General features: G+C 39.0%; 1 protein-coding gene and 1 long non-coding RNA gene across 4 annotated transcripts in view; one reads left to right on the top strand and one right to left on the bottom strand.

The window, feature by feature from the left end:
• The window catches only part of Ccdc112 (coiled-coil domain containing 112), a 34,189-nt gene extending 14,130 nt beyond the window's left edge, over positions 1 to 20,059 (top strand). Inside the window, exons 2-10 of the mRNA NM_001109124.1 lie at positions 3,147 to 3,268; positions 7,429 to 7,550; positions 10,119 to 10,208; positions 12,022 to 12,097; positions 12,462 to 12,852; positions 15,831 to 16,244; positions 17,826 to 17,921; positions 18,948 to 19,066; positions 19,471 to 20,059. Coding sequence (NP_001102594.1) covers positions 3,147 to 3,268; positions 7,429 to 7,550; positions 10,119 to 10,208; positions 12,022 to 12,097; positions 12,462 to 12,852; positions 15,831 to 16,244; positions 17,826 to 17,921; positions 18,948 to 19,066; positions 19,471 to 19,501 — 1,461 coding nt within the window. The 3' untranslated portion in view covers positions 19,502 to 20,059. The remainder of the gene's footprint in view (positions 1 to 3,146; positions 3,269 to 7,428; positions 7,551 to 10,118; positions 10,209 to 12,021; positions 12,098 to 12,461; positions 12,853 to 15,830; positions 16,245 to 17,825; positions 17,922 to 18,947; positions 19,067 to 19,470) is intronic.
• Positions 3,061 to 22,613, bottom strand: LOC134483014 (uncharacterized). 3 transcript variants are annotated; one of them, XR_015642530.1, is made up of 5 exons: positions 22,511 to 22,613; positions 9,703 to 9,829; positions 9,385 to 9,475; positions 5,103 to 5,223; positions 3,061 to 3,199 (listed from the first exon to the last, which is right to left on the bottom strand). It is a non-coding gene; the product is annotated as an uncharacterized LOC134483014 (long non-coding RNA). The 3 variants fall into 3 exon arrangements; XR_015642531.1 differs by having other exon boundaries at positions 9,717 to 9,829; XR_015642532.1 differs by lacking the exons at positions 9,385 to 9,475; positions 9,703 to 9,829; positions 22,511 to 22,613 and adding an exon at positions 6,877 to 7,052.
• Positions 22,614 to 22,674: the final 61 nt, after the last annotated feature.

The following is a 22,674-nucleotide window of genomic DNA, read 5'->3' as shown; positions in this document are numbered from 1 at the left end:
TCAGAATGCATAAAGAACGAATCCAAATCAACAATAAAAGGCAATTTAAATGTTAAAACAAGAAAGTGAAAAACAATTTCCTTACGATTTAAATTCTGTTGCTAGATGGTAACAAAACTTCAAACATTTTTCACATTAATTCTTGTATAGAGTGTTTGTAGTAGCACTTCATATTGGGAGAATAGTGGTAACAACCCAACTGTTGATCAGTCATATAATACAGTGACTCCTTAACCTGTGGGTAGCAACCACTTTGAGGGTTGAAAGACCCTTTCACAGGGGTTGCCTAAGACCATTGGAAATAGCAGACATTCAAACAAGACCACAGTTATAAAGTAGCAATGAAAATAATTTTATGGCGCTGGAGAAATGGCTCAGCAGGTAAGAGCACTGACTGCTCTTCCAGAGGCCCTGAGTTCAATTCCCAGCAACCACACGGTGACTCACAACCATGTGTAATGAGATCCGATGCCCTCTTCTGGTGCATCTGAAGACAGCTACAGTGTACTCATATACATAAAATAAATAAATCTTAAAAAAAAAAAAAGAAAATAATTTTATGGTTGGGGGTTACCAGATCATGAGGAACTGTATTAAAGAGTCACAGCATTAGGAAGGTTGAGAACCACTGATTAATACAATATTAATTTATCTATTAAAAGTATAAGGTGGGTTAGGAAGATGACTCAGAGGGGACAGTGCTTGTAGCACAAGTCTGAGAACCTGAATTTGGATTCCCCAGCACGTATCTGACAGCTGGGCACTACAGTGCAGATCCAACCCTAGGGCTGGTAGAACAAAGGCAGGGGCATTGAAGGGTCCTTTTTTGCCACTCAGCTAGCTGATGAGCTAAATTCAATGAGTGACCTTTTCTCCTAAAGATAGATGAAGACAGTAAAATGCACCAGCACTGACCTCTGGCCTCCACACACACATGAAGGCATGCAGACACATGAAAATATGTACAGTGCACACATATCCACACAAAAGGAAAGAAATATAGATCATAGAATAGCATGAATGGGTCTTAAAATGGTGTGCTAAGTAAAATAAGGCAGAAAAGACTGTGTATTCTATAAGCCCACTGATCCAAAATAGTCAAACTTAGAAAAGCAGGTGCTGAGAGAAGGCGTCATGAGGGAGAGACTGCTAATGGCTATGAGTTTGTCTTGGTGTGATAAAAATATTTTGGAGCCTGACGGTGGTGTTGTGTAACTTCATAAATATCTAGAAAATCACTAATTTGTCAACACTCTTAACAAATAATATCTTATGCCATGCTAGTCTTTTAAAACTGTTCTTGCTCCCAGAAATATAAAGCCTTGTTTACTTCTCCTCTCTCTGACACCTCCTTTCTCAGCAGCTGCCCTTGGTCCTAAATACTGTTGAGATACATGTCACCTTTTACTTTTGGTGGCCCAGGTAGCTGTCACTCTCTCACCCCTGGCCTATACTACTCTACTGACTTCTTCATGGCTCCTCCTTCCTGTTGTATTGGCCTCATCACCATACTTCCTATCAAATTATGTCAACAAAACAAAACAAACAAAAAACCTCAGCCAGAGAAATTGAGAACTAAGTATGGCAGGATTTCCTAAGCATTTCCTACTCTTCAACCCCATGGACCTGAGAAGGTTTTTTTCAAGACTGATTTTATTTATGTATGTATATGTGGGGGAGGGTGGAGGTGTATGAACATGCACAAGACAACTGGTGTCCACAGAGGTCAGGGGCCTAAAATCTCCTTGAGCTAGAGTTACAGAGAATTGTGAGTCTTCCATGTGGGTTCTGGGAATTTGAACTTAGGTTCCTTGCCTGAGCAGCATGCCCTCCTAACTGCTAAGCCATCACTCTAGTCTCCCTGTCAGAAATTTTATGTGACACTGGGTATATAAGTATGTAAAGTGGGTCTCCAAATCAAACATTTGCTGATAATGTATCATAAAGAAATTTGTTTTAAAACAATTATTTGTTGAACATACAGTTTTACCATTTGTTAATGATGAAAGCAAATTTGCACACTGCTGAAGTTAGAGTAAATCATGTGATAGGAAACTGACTGCCACTCCGAAAAGGCTGTAAAAAACATTATTTCTTTGGAGAAATGAAGCACCCTAGGGGGAACGGTAGAATGATTGATCACTCGGAAGGCTGTTCTCTGAAGAGTCATCTCTGGTCTCCCCTCTCTTCCTCTCTCTCTCTCCCTTCAATACGCCCTGGTGTTTTTATCTCCACAAGTGTATTAACTTCCTTTTCTGACTGACACCCTGCTGTTACCATCTCTGTTACATTGAACAACATATAGGTATACTCTTCAGTAAAATCCAATGGGCCCTAAACCATCTATGTACCTAGCATAAAACGATCTACCTACTTTCATCTCTAGCCACCTTTAGGAATCTCTTGCTGGAATTGTCTATTCTCTGCTAGCCAGTCTTCCTGGCCCTCAGAATTTACATAACTAATCCCTTGACCTAATCAGCTTCCCTTCTGATTGTACAAGGGCTGTCTCCCTTTTTCCTTTGATGTGAGCCTCTCAAATCGACCCTTGGGGGTGTTCTAAGAGAGTACAAGCACCCCCACTTCAGACTCTTATTATCACTTAGTACACTTTCTAGCCTTTTGTTTGTTTTGTCTCCTTTTTGTTGTTTATTCTTTTCTCTTTAAATCTGTATTTCCTCCTGATACTGGGCCATACAGGGAATTATCCTTCCCTGCTGTACTGTCATGTTATAGTGGTCAATCTAGAGATGATAAATGACTTTGTGAATAAAGTACGCCTTCTTTTAGTCAGCAATCCCTGAGCACAACATTTCACACTCAGTTTAGCATTTTAAGATATATTTTGTCTACAAATTATATTTTTACTTTATCTGTATAAATATTTTGCCTGCAAGTGTGTGTGACCATACCATGGACATTTATGGTCCCTGAGGAGCCCAAAAGAGGGCATCAGAACTGGAATCAGAGTTACAGTCAGTTATAAGATGTCATCTGGGTGCTAGAAACTGAACAAGCTCTCCAGCCCCCAAAGTATGTTATTTAAAAATCTAGACATGATTATCTCCAGAAAACTGCTGACGCTTTATTTCTCTAGATATCTCTTGCCACTTTATCATGGATGCTTGTTCTTGTTCATTCTGCAGAGTAATGTCGGCTTTAGTGCTTCAGGTGGAATTCGTCCTTTTCAGCTTCAAAACTGGAAACAGAAAGTTAGTTGGACAAAGAAAGCAGAATTCATACGCACAGCAGAAAAATTAAAAAACCAGTGAGTATAAGAATATTGTCTCCAAATAATATCACTAGCTATTTTATAATGAACAATATAGGATTAATTCAACTCCACCTTCCTTAATCTCACAATATTAGGAACCTTCTAATCACTAGCCTGACAAACATAGCATGGAGGAGGAGGGAGGTGTGAAATGCACCTATTTAATATATAGTAGCTGTATGAAAATGTCTCCATTTTATTTTCTTTTTTACCATTTTACATTAGTGTATTTTAAGGAAAACAAAACAATAATGCATTTATATTTTGTATCTCAAATTGTAGGTAAGCACTTTAAGAATATTTTAAGCATCTTATAGGTTATGAAATTGGTAAATGACTGGTGTAGAGTGAGTCCCTCCCCTCTAGACCTCTCCTGTCTCCCCACCACTGTGCTCTCCCTACAACATGTGATTTCTCATTCCTCTTTTTCAAGCCACTGATTTCTTATTGCTGCCTCTGTATTGGTGGGTCCAGGACCATTAGCTTAAGCTCCTTTCTCCCTTAATCTGCTGTCTCCTAGAACACAGGATCCATCTCCATTTCACTTCCTGGTGTCCCTTTAATACTCAAACCATATTTTATATGTTTCCTTTCTAAGCTTGCAATACTTATTCAAAATGCTCTTCATGGGACTTAACCAGAGAACAAAGTCTATGATGGGCATTTCTGAGACTTGCTTTGTCAGTGCAATTAAACTGAGTTTCTTCACCTTAACCTGAGGCAGACTTTTCAGACAAGGGCAAAAAGCAGCCATGTTCTTCACCAAAATACCGTCTCTAGTCCACATATCGAAATTCTCTACTGAAACCTCTTGGGCCAGGTTTGCACAATTCAAATCACTCTCAGTAACAAAGTCTTCCATATTCCTACTAGGATAGCCCATTAAGCCCCATTTAAAGTATTCCATGGCTTTCCAAATCCAAAGCCCCAAATCCATATTCTTCCAGAAAGCATGGTGAGGTCTATCACAGCAATACCCCAGTCCATGGTACCAACTTCTGTCTTAGTTAGGGTTTTACTACTCTGAACAGACACCATGACCAATGCAAGTCTTATGAAAGACAACATTTAGTTGGGGCTGGCTTACAGGTTCAGAGGTTCAGTCCATTATCATCATGGCAGGAAGCATGGCAACCTCCAGGCAGGCATGGTGCAGGAGAAACTGAGAGTTCTACATCTTTATCTGAAGGATGCTAGTGTAAGACTGACTTTCAGAAAGTTAAGATAGGGTCTTAAAACCTACACCTACAGTGATACACCTACTCCAATAAGGCCACACCGCTAAATAGTTCCACTCCCTTGGCAAAGCATACTCAAACCATGACACTGGGTAAGATTACTGACAATTTTTCTCTCCCAGTATCAAGTGGTCATTCCTAGTTAGGGTTACTTTTGCTGCAATAAAACACGATTACCAGGGGTTGGGGGTTTAGCTCAGTGCTAGAGAGCTTGCCTAGGAAGCGCAAGGCCCTGGGTTCGGTCCCCAGCTCTGAAAAAAAGAAAAAAGAAAAAAACAAAAAAAAAAAAAAAAAAAAACAACAACAAAAAAACACGATTACCAGAAGCAACTTGGGGAGGAAAGGGTTTATTTAGATTATACTTCCACATTATTGTTCATCAAAGGAAGTCAGGACAGGAACTTACAACTAGAACCTGGAGGCAGAAGCTGATGAAGAGGCCATGGAGGTGGGCTGTGTACTAGCTGGCTCCCTGTGACTTGCTCAGCCTGCTTTCTTATAGAACTCAGGCCCACCAGCCCAGGAGTAGCCCTGTCTACAATGGACTGGGTTCTCTTACATGACACTAGGTAAATGACCAACAGTCTTACCTGTAGCATGGTCTTATGAAGGCATTTTCTCAATTGAGACTCTCCCCTCCTGTCTGATGATTAGTTTGTGTCAAGTTGAAATAAAAGTAGCCGGCACACTGTCCTAATTTCTTTTCTTTTGCTGTAATAAGACAGCATGACCAAAGGGATTACAATTTGAGAGGCAGGGAGGCAGGTGTGACTGAACAGGAGCTAAGAACTCATGTTCCTCTTCACTGAGTGATGCAGTTTCTCTATGTTGTCTATGCCCCAATTTTTTAATGATCCATTCTACTGCTAGGCCCCTACTGAGGTTTTAATTCAGGTTATTGAGCTTTATTCCCCACATCATGTGCTTTCCTCAGCCAGTCTCTTTGTTGAACTCCATTTTCCTGTCTTAGAATGATGTTCAGCTCTCTGTTTTTGCCCTTCTAGAACATAATCACGTCTTCTCTGAGTTGTTTGCACATACTCATTCTTTTGAATGCTTTGTCTGAAAGTTTTTCAGGATGTTTGTAGTATGTGCCATTATTGTAGGAATAGTGATTTGTAGAGGAGATGCGGTGTCTTCATTTTTCATGTTCCTGTTTCTCTGCTGGCACCTGTGCATTTGGTGTTTGTTGGCTGAGCCAGCCTGCCTGCCTGCCTGCCTGCCTGCCTGCCTGCCTGCCTGCCTGCCTGCCTGCCTGCCTGCCTTCCTTCCTTCCTTCCTTCCTTCCTTCCTTCCTTCCTTTTAAAATTTTTTCTTTTTAAAATTCAAGTCCCCCTTTTTGCTTTCAGTGGTGGCATTTGCAATATTCAGTGCAGAGTAACTAAGTCACAGAAGAGCTGAAGTGTTTCCCTCTGTGGGACTGGTATTCAAGTCTTCTTCTGAGGATCAAGTATCATGTATATCCGTTTGGGCCTCTTGCTGTGAGTGGAGGAACTCCCTATGTGCCTGTGGGCCTCGCCTCACAGAGAGTCAGGTCTGGTCCTGAGCCCCGGTCCACAGCTTCTGCTGAAGCTTTGCAAGATGTGGGACTCCTCAGGCACCTAAAGGCCTTGGTTCAAAACTAATCCTACTAGTTCCTCAACTACCCATGGAGCCAGTAGGAGATGTGGACTTTCTGATCCTGAACGAGTGGCTGTGGGCTTAACCTGGATTCAGATCAGGTTCCTATACAAAATCTACAGGTTGTACCAAAGCTACTGGGAAATATAATGTAGGGGCTCTTCACTGCTCTCCTCAGCCAGTCTGAGAGCCAGTGTCCTCCTGGTAAGAGCTGCTCTGCAGTGAAGCCCCTTGGCTCACTTGCACATTGGCTCACTGAAGAAGGCTGTGAGCCGTTTTAGTGAGAGGACTGTGCCCTGGAGCTATTTTTCAATGATCTTTTACTTAATTGTCCTCCCTTGATTTATGGTCCTCTCAGATCCCCTCTGTATATTATAAGAATTCCACTTATTTCAAATTTTTATCATATACTCCATGTCTTTCCCCATAAACAGTGGTATTTACTGAGTGTTCATTGTTGGCAACAGCATCATGATATTATTACATTCTGAAAAATGTTTCTGTTAATGTTTCTAGTCCATAATAGCAAAATGTAGTTATGATTGCATATTCTTATTCACAGCAGACAGAAATGTCTCTGATGCCCAACTAGACCTTCCTAGGACTCCCAGCCTTGCCCTGGGTTTGTTTCTAGATAGGATGGAATTCTCTCAGCTTCTCTCTTACTTCTTGTCTCATCTCACAAACAACAAAAGCCCCTGAACACATGCACAGAGGCTTAGTGGCCCAGCCTGTAGGGCTTACTTGCTGTTTCTCCCAGTGTGGTTATCAGTATAAACTTTTTCTCTGTGTTGCCAGATGGGAAGCTCTAGGAAACTGTGTTGAGCATTGCCTCCCAGGTTGTGTGCAATGATGTCACTGGCTAGAGGCCTCATGCTGCACATTGGATTCAAGATGAGAGAGTAAATATTCATATTTACCTTGTAGGAGAAGAAAAACAAACATTGAAAAATTGACTTTTGCCAACTTAAAAAAATAAAACCTCTTTGATAATATATTTTCTTTTTTTTTGTTTTACTTGAGGACTATAACTAACATTTAGAACCTCACAGCTAAAGGCTTCTGAAATTTCAAGGGAAATATGTATCATTTCAAATTATAGATGGTTACAATTGGACTTAACTAGTAACTATTTTACCTGCTATTTTGATTCCTTAACCTTATTAGTCTAAGTAATCACACTCTTATTTTTAAATGACTTGAACATGAAGTACTAATTATTTTAAATGTATTGATATGTTAAACAAATAAAATGTACTTAAGACATATTTATACCATTTGTTTCTTTTCCTAAAGAGTTATTGTCATAGAAAAAGACAAACACAGTCATTTCTACAACCAAAGAGGCCACTTCAGAACTGAGTATAGTTTGCTGGAAGAATTGGAAAACAAACTGATCAACAGCAGGAAGATGGAAAGTAAGTTGGTGTCATGATGACTGTTGCCTGATCTAAAGGGCAGTGTTGCTCTGTACTGTCCGTGTACATAGTTCTGTGGTAATACAGAGCTGGTGACAAGTCTTTCTCTTAAGGACATGAATTTTCTTTTCAGGTTACTGTTTAGTATTCTAATGAACTGTTTTCTAAGTCTATTTCTTAATAGGAAATAGGAAAGATGATTTGGGGTTGGTAATCAGCAAATGCCATTAATATTTAAAAAAACAAAAGTATTTTGTTTCCTGTGCTATCTGATCCTAGCTCATCTCTCTGGCCTTGTTGACTGAGTGCTAGACCCAGTAAATGTCAGCACAGTCAGAGCCTCCATCACTATTTGTACAAAGCTATAATATTGGGTTACACCCAAGCTTGAGTTTCCTTGTCTACATTGTAAAGCCTTCAATTTCTGTGCATCTGATGCTGAGATGAAATACAAGAAAATACCTTACAGGTTATACAGTAAATATGTTCTGTTGTTTGTTATGTAGATTAATCATTATTATAGGGTATGAGAACACCTTGTAGGGTTAGATTCTGTATGTTGTAAAAATCCTTATAATATAAAACTGCTTTGCATTGCATACAGGAAAAAAATGGCCATCACTCAGCTTTACAACATACTGATTTGCTAGAAAGAGTAAACTGCTCATGATACTGCCTTATCACCAGCTAAAAGAAATTTTAGGAATCTTCCTTTCTGAATATAAGATCATACCATTTTTAAAAAAATTTATTTATTCTACATATGCGAGTACACTATTGCTGTCTTCAGACACACCAGAAGAAGGCATCAGATCTCATTACAGATGGTTGTGAGCCATCATGTAGGTGCTGGGAATTAACTCAGGACCTCTGGAAGAGCAGTCAGTGCTCTTAACTACTGAGCCATCTCTCCAGCCCAAATCATGCCATTTTTTAAAGTCATCTTTTGTTATGTAGTAGTGAGACTCACTCTCTCTCTTCTGATGAATAGGCTGCAGTAGAAACACCACCAATTCATTCTTGAATTCCTAGAACAATCTAGATCGTGATGTTGTAACTACTGCTATTCTTGCTTTTGCAGACACAGGCAGGGTGATCTTCCTTTTCTTATTTATATCCTTAAACAAAGGATCCAAATTTGTTTATTTTTAGGTGACTTGTTTTACCCTTTCCTTTGTTCCTTTGAGACAAGGTCTCCTGTGGCTCAGACTGACTTTGCACTCTATATTGCCATGGTTGACTCAAACTCGTGAGCTCTATATCCACTTTCTAAATACTGGCATTATGGGCACATACTGCCATGTCCAACTCACTTTTCTCTTTTTCAATGCAACTTTATTTATTTATTTTTAAACTGTTTTCTGTTCTTCGGTTTTGCTGCTCATTATTAATATTGTGTGCCTTGTCTAAAAGAGGAGGGAACACATGGTCTCTGTCTTAGGGTTTCTATTGCTGTGAAGAAACACTATGACCACAACTCCTAAAAAGGAAAACATTTAATTGAGGCCTAGTTTAACAATTCAGAGGTGTAGTCCATTGTCATCATTGTGGGAAGCATGGCACATGCAGTCAGACATGATATTTAAGAAGTAGCTGAGAGTTCTACAACCAGGTCCAAAGGCAGCAGGGAGAGAGTGACACTGGGCCTGGCTTGAGTATCTGAACCCTCAAAGCCCACTACCAGTAACATGCTTCCTCCAACAAAGCCACACCTATTCCAACAAGGCCACATTTCCTAATAGTGCCACTTTGTCTTAGTTAGGGTCTTACTGCTGTGAACAGACACCATGACTAATGTGAGTTTTATAAAGGACAACATTTAATTGGGGCTTACTTAGAGGTTCTGAGGTTCAGGCGGGAACATAGCAGCAACACAGCATCCAGGCAGGCATGGTGCAGGAAGAGCTGAGTTCTACATCTTTACCCTAAGGAAGTCAGGAACAAACTGAGCATCCTCAGGCAGCCTCCACAGTGACACACTTCCTCCAACAAAGCCACACCTTCTAATAGTGCCACTCTCTGGGCCAAACATATGCAAACCATCACACACTCCCTTGGAGCTTGTGGGGACATTCTCATTCAGTCACCACAGTCTCTATGCAAAGAGACACTTTTCTTCATGGATCTTAGCTCTAAAGAAACTGTTCCTTACCTCAGGGTTCATACCTTGGTTTTTGATACATGCCTGCATTTTTATTGACACTGAGTGGTTTGGCTGTGCAGTGTTTCATTTCCAAATGACAAATAAGATTGCATAAGATAATGGCAGAACTGATGAGCTGAGGGAAAAAAAGACAGAAGCCAGCTCTTAATTATTTAACTTGCTAACAAAATTCCTTTCTTTCCTTCACTGGTTTCTACCCTTGCCCACCACACATGCACACACTGTGTACACATATCATATAGAATTAATGTTGGTTAGATAGTTTTAATATTTACAAAATAAGTTGGCTGCCCTTTAAGTGGTCTTGGCTGTCTTTCAACTGAGGGACAGTGTAGAGTTTACCTGCAGAAGCTTAATTGTAGCCACACTTGTCACAGGATTAAAGTGTGGACTTTTCCTTACAGGAGCAAAAATCCAGCAACAGTTGGCCAAGATACATAACAACGTAAAGAAACTTCAGAACCAGCTGAAAAGTGTGAAGCCAACCCCTGACTGTAAGCAGAGTTCAGTGGAAGAGTCTCTTTAATACAGTGTTCTTTTCTGCTAGTGCATTAAGTAACTGCATGCTTCTCTAGTACATGTCTTGCCCTTTCCATCCAGTGTTAGTGGAGCCAGCCCTACTTTGTTAGGGATTAATCAGGGTAGAGTGGAGAAGTACAGCATTTAGAATTTATGTAGCATTCTTTAGCCTTTGAACTACCATTCAATCCTAAAACAATGTAAAGTAGGCAGAAGAGACAATGTGAGGCAGAAACACTGGCCCAGGAGGCTTTAGAGTTAGCCAACTAGAACAAGACTGCTTTCCCAGTTCCTGGTCTGGTGCTTATCCTGTCATTTGCTTTTTGGAAAAAAAAAAAATCTTTCAGAAGTATTTCAAACACATAAATGGTTTGACCCTACTGGGACAAACGCTAATCTGGAGGAGGAAGAAGTAAAAAAATTACGCCACATCCTGTTTCAAAATTCAGAGCCCAGCACTTGAACCTGGAGAGTAAATTGTGTCAGAGCCTCGCTCTGTCGTTTATTAATCAGGACATTTTCTCTCCAAGCTTTGTGTCTTCAGCTGTGCAATGGAGATCATGGGCCTGCTCATAGGCTGTGGGGCAGGATGGAGAGAAGCAGTGCTCCAGATTATGGGTGCAGTGCTTGGAGCATGGCAAACAATAAAACTGGGAAGCAGGAAAAAAATGGGAAGTACTCATTAAACTAATTGAAGCCATAAAGTGCTAGAGGGAACATGTAGCATCTTTCTCATAGAATTCTGTTGCATAAGAAAAGAACAAAAAAATCTAAAGGAAAAAAAAGGACAATAATTAATTACTTAAGAACAGGTAAACCCGTAAACACTGCTGAAAGACAAATTAGAAAACTCTAGCTACATATGCAATTTCATAATTAAATATTCCTAAGATATATAGAATGCCTACAAATTAGAACAACCAAGATAACAGTGAGAGGAAAATGGACAAAGATTATAAGGTACACACTGTATCAAGAAACACAAAACTCAGGTGAAATACATGTTTCTTAATAATCACAAAAATAACAGTTAAATTGATGACAGATTCTTGACTTATTTTGGACATGGTGGGAAGTACATGGGAGGAAGACGGTGAAAGAGTTGGTAGAGCCTCTGCAGAAGAGATGGACAAGTCTAACATACTGTAGAATAGGCACACTTTCCTATTTCAGCATTTCAAGCTTTAGTAGCTATTTGGTAAAAATACTTACATGGACATGTTATATTATAAATATATGTTCATGGATTTTTACTTTACCATTCTGCATATTTAAAGTTTCATGAACAGGAAAATTAAATGATTCAATGATTTCTATGCTCTGAAATGCCATACATAGTCATAGAAAACATGAGGCAGTAGTATATATACTTACATGCTAGGTTAAGCATAACTTTCTTTTTTCTTTTGAAGCCTCACTATGTAGATCTGGCTGTGTATAAGATATTCACCTGCTTCCACATCCCAAGGGCTGGGCTTAAAGGTGTGCACCACTATTCCTGACTATCCACATTTTTTTAACCAAAATATTTTCTTAAATAAAGATTAGAAGTCAAACGATAGTATGTGTTATACGAACTAATTTTTATAAAAGTAATATTGATTATAGGATTTAATAATATAGGTGTGAGGAAAATACCTTTAATCAGAAATTATGATCACTAAAATGTACTTATGAGCAAGTTTTCTTAATTGGTTAGGTTAAGTAATTTTTTAAATAGGGGAAGTCTGTATTTTATTATTATTACTATCAACTCAGCTACATTAAAATATGGCATTTTTTTTACAGTTGTTGAGAAGCTCAGAGAAATGATGGAAGAAATTGAAAATGCAATCAATACTTTTAAAGAAGAACAGAGACTAATGTATGTTTTAAACTAACTTAACCTAAGATTTTTACTTTGATTTTTCCAATAATTCACCCTTGAGTTCTTGTCTGTGAATGTACTGAGACTTATACAAAAGCAACATTAACACTGCCTTCTGTCCTATAGTTTAAATGGCCTTTCATACTTAAAGTAAATTTTCATTTATTTTGGACACCAGAAGATCACTAATAAAAGTTTGCAAGATTGTTTATGTTGGAGGAAACAAACTTCCTTTAAGGCTCATACATGACTATTACTAATATTAGAAATGCCAACAAAGGGGCAGTTAAATTTTCAGAAGAGTGAGGGTTAATTTGGATTGGTTGTTGTGTTATTCAAACTTCGTTCTTGTTCATTTTAGATATGAAGAGCTTATTCAGGAGGAGAAAACAACCAATAATGAGCTGAGCGCCATCTCCAGGAGGATCGAGTCCTGGGCGCTGGGTAATTCAGAAACAGAGAGAGCTTTCAGGGCCATCTCCAGCAAGCTTCCTGTAGACAGAGTGACACCGAGTACGCTTCCAGAAGAAGTGATAGAATTTGAAAAATTCCTTCAGCAAACAGGAGGGCGACAGGGGGGCTGGGATGACTTGGACCACCAGAACTTTGTGAAAGTGAGGAACAAACATAAGGGGAAGCTGACATTTATGAAGGAGGTTATAGAACATCTTCCGGGAAGAACGCTGGATGAAATTCAGCAACATGAGAAGTGGTACCAAAAATTCCTGGCTCTAGAAGAAAAAAAAAAAGAGGTAATAGTAATGATAACAGATGTCGTGAGTCATGTGCATCTGTGTGCTGGTGTCCAAATGTCCAAAGATTAACTCTCATTAGCTTTCCACAAACAGCCTACAGCAGCCCATGGTCTCTTATAGCAGCAGGTGAAACCAAGGTGTTGGGAAGCTAGGTTACTTGTGCTCAACAGTACAACTTCAGTTAGACTTCCCAAGAGCAAACATTGCTACCACAAGAGATTCCATAATGCTCTGTAAGACCCTGTCTCTCCACTCTCAGGACAAGGACTGATTCAGAACTGCACAGACAGCAGGAAAACTTCTCTTAGCAAATGCCACATTAATTACTATGGGGAGCAGTCTCTTAAAAGTTTCTTTGTTATTTTTGAACTTCAACATCATCTTGTAAAGACTCAAATTTTAGCTACCATAAGAAGCTTATAGCAAATATCCTAAAAGGTTCACTTTCAAATAAACGGTAGTCTGGCTTTGACTTAGGTCAAAGTTTTATATCAGCATCTGGTACTGGATATCTAGCTTTTGGTGGCTGTCCTGTCCATGGTGAGTAGTGTCACAGCTGGGCTCCAGCACTTGGTACTTGCAACACTCCCTTCTTTGCAATCAACAGCTATGTCTCTAGATATTGCCACTTTTGTCTGGGGAGCAAAATCACCTTGGTTCAGGATCATTAATTTAAAGAAATAGGTTCCCTGTTGAAAAGTCTGAGGTTTTGTGTATTCTTGTGTGTTTGCTCCTGTTGTCTGAGGTCAGCTGTTATAGCTGGTTTGGTTTAGCAAGAACACATGTCTTCTAAGCAAATAATGATCTCATGTATAATCTGAAGTTTAGATTAAGCTGTGGGTTTAATGTTCTTACTCTCATTGTTTTATATTATCTAAAATAAGGTGAATGTGAGGAGATTGACTTTGGCAGTTTTAAGCAATTTTTAGCATATAAATAATTTTTAAAGACTCAAAATTATAAGCTACTAAATAATGTGTAGCCTTTTCTTCTACCACAACTTGGAACACTAGATTTTCGGTGATAATGTAATATTACATCAGTACTGTCCTGGAACCAGTTAGAATATCATAGATCTCGACCCCCATCCCTACTGGAACTCTGGGCCCAACAATCCATTTTTTTTACCTAGTTGCTTCCCAGCTTTGTGGAATGCTGCATCTCAGAGAGGACATAGTGCTCCTTATATTTTTGGTTGTGAGCCTAGCCTTTAACGGCTGAGCCATCTCTCCAGCCCGACATAGTGCTCCTTATAATAGAAGCAAGCACCCCAGGCCCAAGTTACGCTTGCTCTGTTTCCTAATGTTTGATAGGTTTGATGTAAGGCTGAGGCAGAAAGTGGTGTGAACACAGAGATGTCGTTTGCATGTTAGAGGAGAGGGAAGTTGGGTGAAATACAAGTATTGAATGTTAAGTATACAGAGTTTAAGATGTTGAGTAGAGAATTTATCATTTCTACCCCAAATTCCTTCGGTATAGCCTGTGTTTTGCATAAACAAGATACTTAATGCTCTGCAGGCCCTTGAATACCCTGTCTTCTTGTGTACAGCTCCTTTCCCCATCCAGTCCCTGATTGACAAATATTCCTAGGTCAAAGGCCACCACCTTCTTTTCAACCCCAAAATAGTGATCACTCACTAACGACTTTTCCACCGTGCTCTGTAATGTGCCCATGCCCCATCTGCATTCAGTGCTGATCCATGGACTTGATAGCAGTCTATAAACTTTGACTACTCTGTCATGAAATGGGGCGATGTGTGATAGTCAGTAGGCCAGTAAGCATACTGTTCATTTCAGTTGATTTGTTCCAGAGATGTGAGTGTGTGTGTGTGGGGGGGGGGGGGGGGATGGGGTTTCTCAGTGAAAGAAGTACATTTTGCCACAAATTCATGATATGTTTGAGGACTGGCATATCAAGTGGTACTGTCTGGATGTATCATTAATCATCTCTGAATCCTATTGCTTTGCTTTTCACATTATCGCACTATGTAGAATGTATTGAATGCATGCATGTATGAGTTAATGAATGATACATTATAAGAAAGATGAGAAAATAGTTTCCTGACTGGGACAGGAACTGAGTGATATTTTAGATGGCATATTGTATGGTATAAAGGTTGCTAGAATTTTAGGTAATCTTTGACATATTCATACTGAGAGATGGGATGGTTTTATTCTTTCTTTCCTGAGCTTATGAAGCATCATGTACCAGGCACTAACTCATTTGTGACAAGAACTCTGTGTAAGAATTACTTCCTACAGCTTTATGAATGACTTAGTCACTTTTCTATTGCCGTGTCAAAACACTACAACCAAGGCAAATTTATAAGAAAGCATTTGATTTAGGGTGTATGGTTCCAGGGGTTTCAGAGTTCATGGCCATCATGGCAGGGGGCATGGCAGGGGACAGGCAGGCACGGTGCTGGAATAGTAGTTGAGAGCTTACATCTTGGTCTATAATCATGAGGCACATGTCCTCCTACAAGACTTCACCTTCTCATCCTTCCCAAACAGTTCTACCTACTTGGGACTAAGCATTCAAATATATGAACCTATAGGCCATTCAAATCACAGCAGATTCAGTCCCATTTTTAAATCTTCTTTTGATACTTGGTAAGAGAAAGATCTCTTAGAAAGCACTGTATGCCTAAAAATAGAATTTGAAAACAAAAGTGAGGTGATTGGAGGGAAATGGCAGTACCTGAGAATGACTGAGGAATCAGGAGGGCTCCTGCATGCAGAGGAAGGCCAAAGAATATCCCATGGCTCAGAGATTTAGGGCATACCATAAGTTTCTTAAATGTGAGTAGAAAAAATTGCCCTGGTCTAAAACAAACTCTAAGAACCTAAATGTCCAGCATCTCCAAATGAATATCTTTCTGGGAAAATAGAGCTGAGGTTGTGTTTGAAATGCCCTTGGCTGATCTCATCACAAACTTGTTTGATTTTGTTGCCTTTCACTCTGATCATTTTAGTCTATTCAAAATTGGAAAATCAAAAAGCAGCAAAAGAAGGAGGAAATACTCAAGTTAAAAGAAAAGGCAGACACCACACCTCCGCCTTCTCAGAGCAAACCAGAAGATAATCTAAAACAGAAAGAGGAACAGAGAAAGAAGCAGAAATTGGCAGTGGAAGCTTGGAAGAAGCAGAAGAGTATAGAGATGTCAGTGAAGCAGGCGTCCCAGCTCAGAGAAGAGGAAGAGAAAGAGAGAAAGCAGCAGAGAGAGCGCCAGCGGCAGTCAAAGCTGAAGCTGCTCCTAGAGAGCTACACACAGCAGAAGAGGGAACAAGAAGAGTTCCTGAGGCTTGAGAAGGAGATAAAGGAAAAGACAGAAAAGGCAGAGAAGAGGAAGACTGCTGCTGATGAGATTTCCAGGTTTCAAGAAAGAGTGAGTAAACACCCTTCCTAGGTAGTTCATAAGTTTGCATAGTGAAGGCCTTGCTTCCAGGTTTGCTTCTGGAGACACTGAGTTCATTCCTCATCTTACACATCACACCTGCTGGCATCACTTTAGCACAATGAGTGCGCTTTGCTCCCTAACTTGTAGTAAGTTACAGTTTAATAGAAAAGATGTGTGCAAGTAAAGTGTGCAGGACACTGTGTCCTGGTTAGATTTTTATTATTATTATTATTTTTTTTTTTTTTTGGTCAAGTTGACACAAACAAGGGTCTTCTGGGAAGAGAGAACTTCAGTTGAGAAAATGCCTCCATTAGATTGACCTTTAGACCTATCTATAGGGCATCTTTCTTATTACTGACTGATGTGGGAGGGCCCAGTCCACTGTGACCTGTGCTATCTCTGCACAGGTACTCCTGGGTTATATAAGAAAGCAGGTTGAGCAGGCCATGAGGAACAAGCTAGTAAGCAGAGCTCTTTCATGGTCTCTGTTTTAGTTCCTGCCTCCAGGTTCCTGCCTTCAGTCAGTGATGAGCTACAACTGTGAGCTAAAATAAACCTCTTGTCTTCCACGTTGCTTTGGTTGTGTTGTTCATCACACCACTAGAAACTCAATTAGGACAAGCGGTGTGGTAGCTAAGGTATAGACAGAGTATTGCAAGTGGGTAGGTAGTACAGAAGGTGCTTACCAGATCTGTGCGTGTTAGAGAGAAGGGGATGCTTGAATTGAGTCTTGAAGGAGAAGGGAAGGAGAGCTCTTCTCTAACAGAAGGGAGAGCATGACTAAAGGCTCAGAGGAGTGTCAACAGTGTGGTTCTCAGAAACTATACACTTTCGAGTACAATGCCCAGGATGTAGTTTACTGAAAGAACTCTTGCCTAGTAGGTTGGAGGCTTTAGGTTCAATTCCTAGTGGCCCACTCCTCCCCCCTACCCCTATACAGTTATATTTCCAGTATCTTTGGAACATTAAAGCAACAGATGGGAATCAACAGTCAAGGAGGTTATGAGCCAGGCTGAATGTGTTGTCTAAGCAAGGCAGGGAAGGTTATGCTAAGATGTTCAAAGTATGAACAAAAAAGTAGATCCCAGGGAGTGAAAATGTTAAGAATTGTTAAGGGCATCAAAATGCACAGCAACAACAATCATAAAGGGAGGCACAAAGGAAAACAGATAGGAAGACATGAATTGTATGCACTGCAATGTATTTCTTTTAGTTTCCCCTCTCCCCACAAAGTAAGCAGGCTCCATAATAAAACATATGAGAAAAAAAAAAGAAAACAAAACTGAAAATAGGAACTCACATGGGAAATTCCAGACTAGATGAAGCTAGGGGAAAAATAATCACTCATTAAGAGGTGTAGAGTGAACCTGTGTAAAACAAGTGACATTTACAAAGACATTAATGCAGGAAGACCAGCAGGGGTCAGGGAAGTGCAGCTCTTAGCCTTCCTGTGAAAACACCACTTTTGAAGGAGTGGGCAGCTGACTTGATTTAAATTTGCAAATCCTTAGGGAAGCAAATTATGTTAATTGTGTTTTTAATGTAATCTTTTTGTTGGTACTTTCTTAGGATTTACATAAACTTGAATTGAAAATTCTAGATAGACAGGCAAAAGAAGAGGAGAAAGCAGAAAAACAAAGGCGACTGACAAAATTAAAAGAAAAGGTATTCTATTCTGTTCTATTTGTTTCTGACACTGATCTTGCTCTGTAGCCCAGACTGTCCTTGAGTGCATAGGCTATCATCATGCCCTGCTTTAACATCTCTACTTTTGAAGTTCATTTTCTAAAACAGTATATAATCATAAATGTCTCCCATGAATGAGTTCTACATGTTCTCTTGTATGTAACGTGTATCTTAGGTGTATTTAAATAGGTTAAGCACGTCATCTCTTCAGATAGTCATCATTTGTTTATGGCAAAATCAGTAAACGTCCTTCCTTTCTGAAGTGTACAGTGGAGAATATCTGTAGTCAAGCAGAGGCAGAGCACACCAGAATGTCTTACCTTCCCCTGGCTCCCTCCTCCTCATTCTGATTCCTTGACTTTAAGGAGACTCGCAGAACCATTCCCTTTATATATATATAAATATATATAAATTTTCTCTGCCTTACATTTCACCCTTATGTACTACAGAGCAGAACTTAATGTTTAGCAACTGTTGAGTTCTGCCATGTCATTTTAGAAGCACTCTTTTCTTTCACCCTGACTTTTCTTGCTCCTCTCACGACTTATTCTTTCTGACCCTCCATTCAGCATCTGTGTAGCTGTGGGCATTGCTTAGTCCCATTGGCTCAGAACCAATGTGGTGTCCTCATGGGTCAAATAGATGTCTTTATTGGTGCTATTTATCCTACCTTTATTGTCCAGTTATAGTGCTCTTACACAAGCTGTAGTCTGTTTCTTATAATTAGAATAGAATGAAATAATAGAACTTGGAAAGGATAACTTAGCAGTTTATTAATTGATATTAGCAGCATAAGCACCTGGAGCTTATCTTGGACACCGTAGTTTGTTCCTGTTTGGGTGATGCCAAATATAGTTTTTAAAACTTCAGGCTCCATTATAAAACATATGAGGAAAAAAAAGAAAACAAAACTGAAAATAGGAATTCACATGAGAAATTCCAGGATTTTACTTGTACAAATTTAATTCATGAAGTTAACGGATACTATTTTACTTCTGATCACAGGTTGAAAGTAATGTGGGTAGAGATCCCTCTAGGCTTTATAAACCTACCAGAGGCTGGGAACAACGAACTAAGAAGATAGGTCCATTAGACTCTGGGCCACTTCTCCATATCCCACACAGGTGAGAAGGTAGTAGAAGGTGTTCATTTATAGAAACTTATTCTGTTTTATTTTATGCTGTTTTATGCATGGTTGTATTTTATGTAGTTTTTGGATATATATTTTTTCATTAACAGATTTATAAAGCAAATCTATATTTTTAACTTTTTATTTTATTGTGTGTTTTGTGTGCAAGGGTATGTGGGAACTATGGCTGCTCTGGTGTGCATGTGACTGTGAGAGGGTAACTTGCTTCTTCCACAATGTGACCTCAGATATCCAACAGGGATTGTCAGGTTGCAAGTACTTTTACCCTCTTCCCCTGAGAGCCATCTCACCAGCTCTATATGTATTTTAGGTTGCTGTTTAATCCGATGTTTTTATCTTCTAACCTATTTATAATTGATTTTCTCTTTTTCTCTTTAGGGCCATTCCAACCTGGCGACAAGGCATCTAGAGGGACTATGAGATAATCCAATTGCTACTCAGTTGATATTGTTAGTACATTGCTGTTCCAGGAGAAGGCAATTAACTATGCTATTTAAATATCACCTCCTTAGTCACGTGGGTTATTGTGCTGTATATGCATTATGAGGTTTAAGTGTCTTATAGTACTGTCAGTATTTTGTTTCTACAAAGATGGTGTATGTTGGCCTGTTACTGATATGAAAGTTATTTAAATAGGTTTGTGCTACAAACATTAATCCATTTAAATACTCAAAATATTTCAAAGATTTTTTTATCAATGCTTAGTGACCTAATTTGGGAGAATCAGTCTTTTTTAAGCCAAAATTTTGTTACTTTTATAACTTGAAAGTCATTAAGCTTGAGTAACAAAAACTTTTTTTTTTTAACAAAGAGTTGTTCATTCTAAGTTTAACACAATGGTAGTTTGTTAATTGTTTCATTTTTGTGTAATGGATATTTTATATTTGATTAAAGCACGCTTTGTCTTATGGAGACTATTTTAAATAACCTCCCTTCCTACCTTATTCATATATTATGATTTCATCCTATGGGTTTCCTGCAACTGTGTCAAATTTCCTTTCAACCTTTTTGGAATCCACAGATTTATAAAATCCTTGTGTCTTTGTATCTTATGGGCTGGTATGGTTTTCTTCTGCTTGTCCCAAAGTAGGAACATTCTTTCTTTTGATGTAAACTAGTTTTGCACAGTATACTGATGTTTTTGGACTGAAAAGTAGAAAACTTCACATATGAAGCAGAACTCAAGTCAGCTTTTTTTTTTTTTTTTTTTTTTTTTTTTTTTTTTTTGGTTCTTTTTTTCGGAGCTGGGGACCGAACCCAGGGCCTTGCGCTTCCTAGGCAAGTGCTCTACCACTGAGCTAAATCCCCAACCCAAGTCAGCCTTTTATATAAAGTGTTTTATGTCATCCTAACTTTAAAAGGTTTCAATTCACAAGTAAGTACTTTATACATAAGATATAAGACATTTACTTATTACAAATTTTATCTTTAAATGTCTTTAATTATAACTTGAGAATGACCCCAAAATTACTAGCTAATAGTTGCATAAGTAATTAGGTCCCAAAATTTGGAAAGTAAACTTTAATTGTATAGTTATTGGTGTACAATGAGGAAGTATTAGTTACTTATTTCTTCTTTTTAATAACTGAGATGCAAAATGAAAGAATTCAACAGAACAGAACATCTGTAAGATGCAGGGAAGGAAACTTTACTTGGGTTGCTTTGAATTGTGCACAAATGTGCTTCAGTGGTCTGTGTCAAAGCTAGGCATCCTACTTGACTTCTTTGGTGCTGGAGTTTAGATTGAACCTAGGGTCCTAAGTATGGCAGCTACATCCTCCACGATCTTTATTTCCAACCTTCATTATTTCATTATTATTTGTGTGTGTGTGTGTGTGTGTGTGTGTGTGCGCGCGCGCGCAAGTGTCATATCTCTAGGGGCAGGCACACATGTGCCACAATATGCTGTGGGAATATTAAAGGACAACTTGGTGTAGGTAGTTCTGTCCTGCCACCTTTATCTTGGTCCCTAGGATTGAATTCAGGTTGCCAGGCTTGTGTTGCAACTGCTTAGCACCAAAAGTCACTCAGGTGCTTTGGAGTGCTGAGTTTAAAAAGTATAACACACACTCACGGTTGCTGTTTTGTAAGAAATTGATTTTCTACAGTCAAAAGTACACCAAGATTTGGTTGGTTTTTAAAGTCTAGTGTAGGCCTAATCTTTGATGGAATCCTTCCTCATGAGTGCCTTGTGAACTTAAAGGGGATAATATAATACCAAGGCAATTTAAATTCTATTTCTGTATGAATAAAGTTTCGTCAAAACAACCTTGCCCATTGGTTATATGTTGTCTATAGCTAATTATGCATTATAGTGGAATTGCAACTGGAGGCCTGAATAGCTGTGACAGGCTATCTGATCCATAAAGCCTAACATTTTATAGTCTGGCCCTGGGGTGGGGGGAGTCAACCCATAATTGAATATCTGTATATTTGTAAACATAATTCAAATTCACTATTTTGTTATACTTATTAAGAGGAAATGTATATCAGTATTTCTAAACTATCAACAGTGAGGGAATAAAGTATAGTAGTTCTTAAATTGTCTAGTTCCCTTTATACAATCAATGATTTTATTTTTTAAGCAAAAATTAATCCTTATTAAGCAAACACTTTTTACATATACTGTCTACTTGTATTTTTTTTTAATCTTTTGTTTTGTTTGATTTTCATAAATTCTGCTTGGATAGCTTTATTTTCTGGTCCTATTGCCTGAGCTTTCTTAATCCTAATTATTCTTGAGCTCTGCCATACAATGCTATGGTCTTTGATGGGTCTTCTCAGTCAAGGGTCTTCTCAATCAACTGAACTGCTGCCTGCCAATTTGACATTGTCACTTTAAAAGCACCATACTTAGTACTCAGCATAGGTCAACACGTTGTAAAATGAGAACCATCTGTGCATGCATTTTGAAATAATTTCAGATATTCTAAAGATATTTATAAAAATGTCTGAATCTTCAAAATGTTGATAAACCTCTAGTGAAGCGTTTGTCTCCAATTTCTAACTGTATGTTTAGCTTCTCTATTCATTCAACTTAAAAGTGTGTCCCTCCAAAAATGTGTCTTTGCAAAATTAAACTTTTCAGATCTCACACTCTTAAATTGTTTAGGGCCAGGATTTAAAATGTTTTGGTTAGCACAAGAAGAAAGGGGTTTCACTCTGAAGTTTTAACAAACATACACAAAAAAATCATACGTGCCAGGCTGAGAGGCGCATGCCTTGAATCCCAGCACTCAGGAGGAAGATTCAGGTAGATCTCTTGAGTTTGATCGCAGCCTGGTCTACAGAGTTCCGGGACAGTCATACATACAAAGATACTTCTAAAAACAAAAATCTTATGGAAGGCATTTACGAACTGATTTTACGAGACATAAGAATGGAAAACTTCGGTACTGAGTAAAAAAGACTATCCAACCTAGGGAGAGGAGAGACGAAATGCTCAACTAAGGTTTCCGGGGTCGACAGGATGAAGTCTCCCACGGTTGCCTGGGTCTCAGGCAGGCTCCAGGCCCCAACCTAGCGCCTGTGAAAAATCGACTAGAGTTGACTTCACTCCCGCCAACTGCTTCCGGATCGCGG

This window comes from Rattus norvegicus, chromosome 18 (assembly GCF_021556685.1).
Source record: "Rattus norvegicus strain SHRSP/BbbUtx chromosome 18, alternate assembly SHRSP_T2T, whole genome shotgun sequence".
Classification (NCBI taxonomy): Eukaryota; Metazoa; Chordata; class Mammalia; order Rodentia; family Muridae; genus Rattus; species Rattus norvegicus.
Note: the sequence above shows the minus strand (reverse complement) of the source record. Positions and strands in the feature narration are given on the sequence as shown.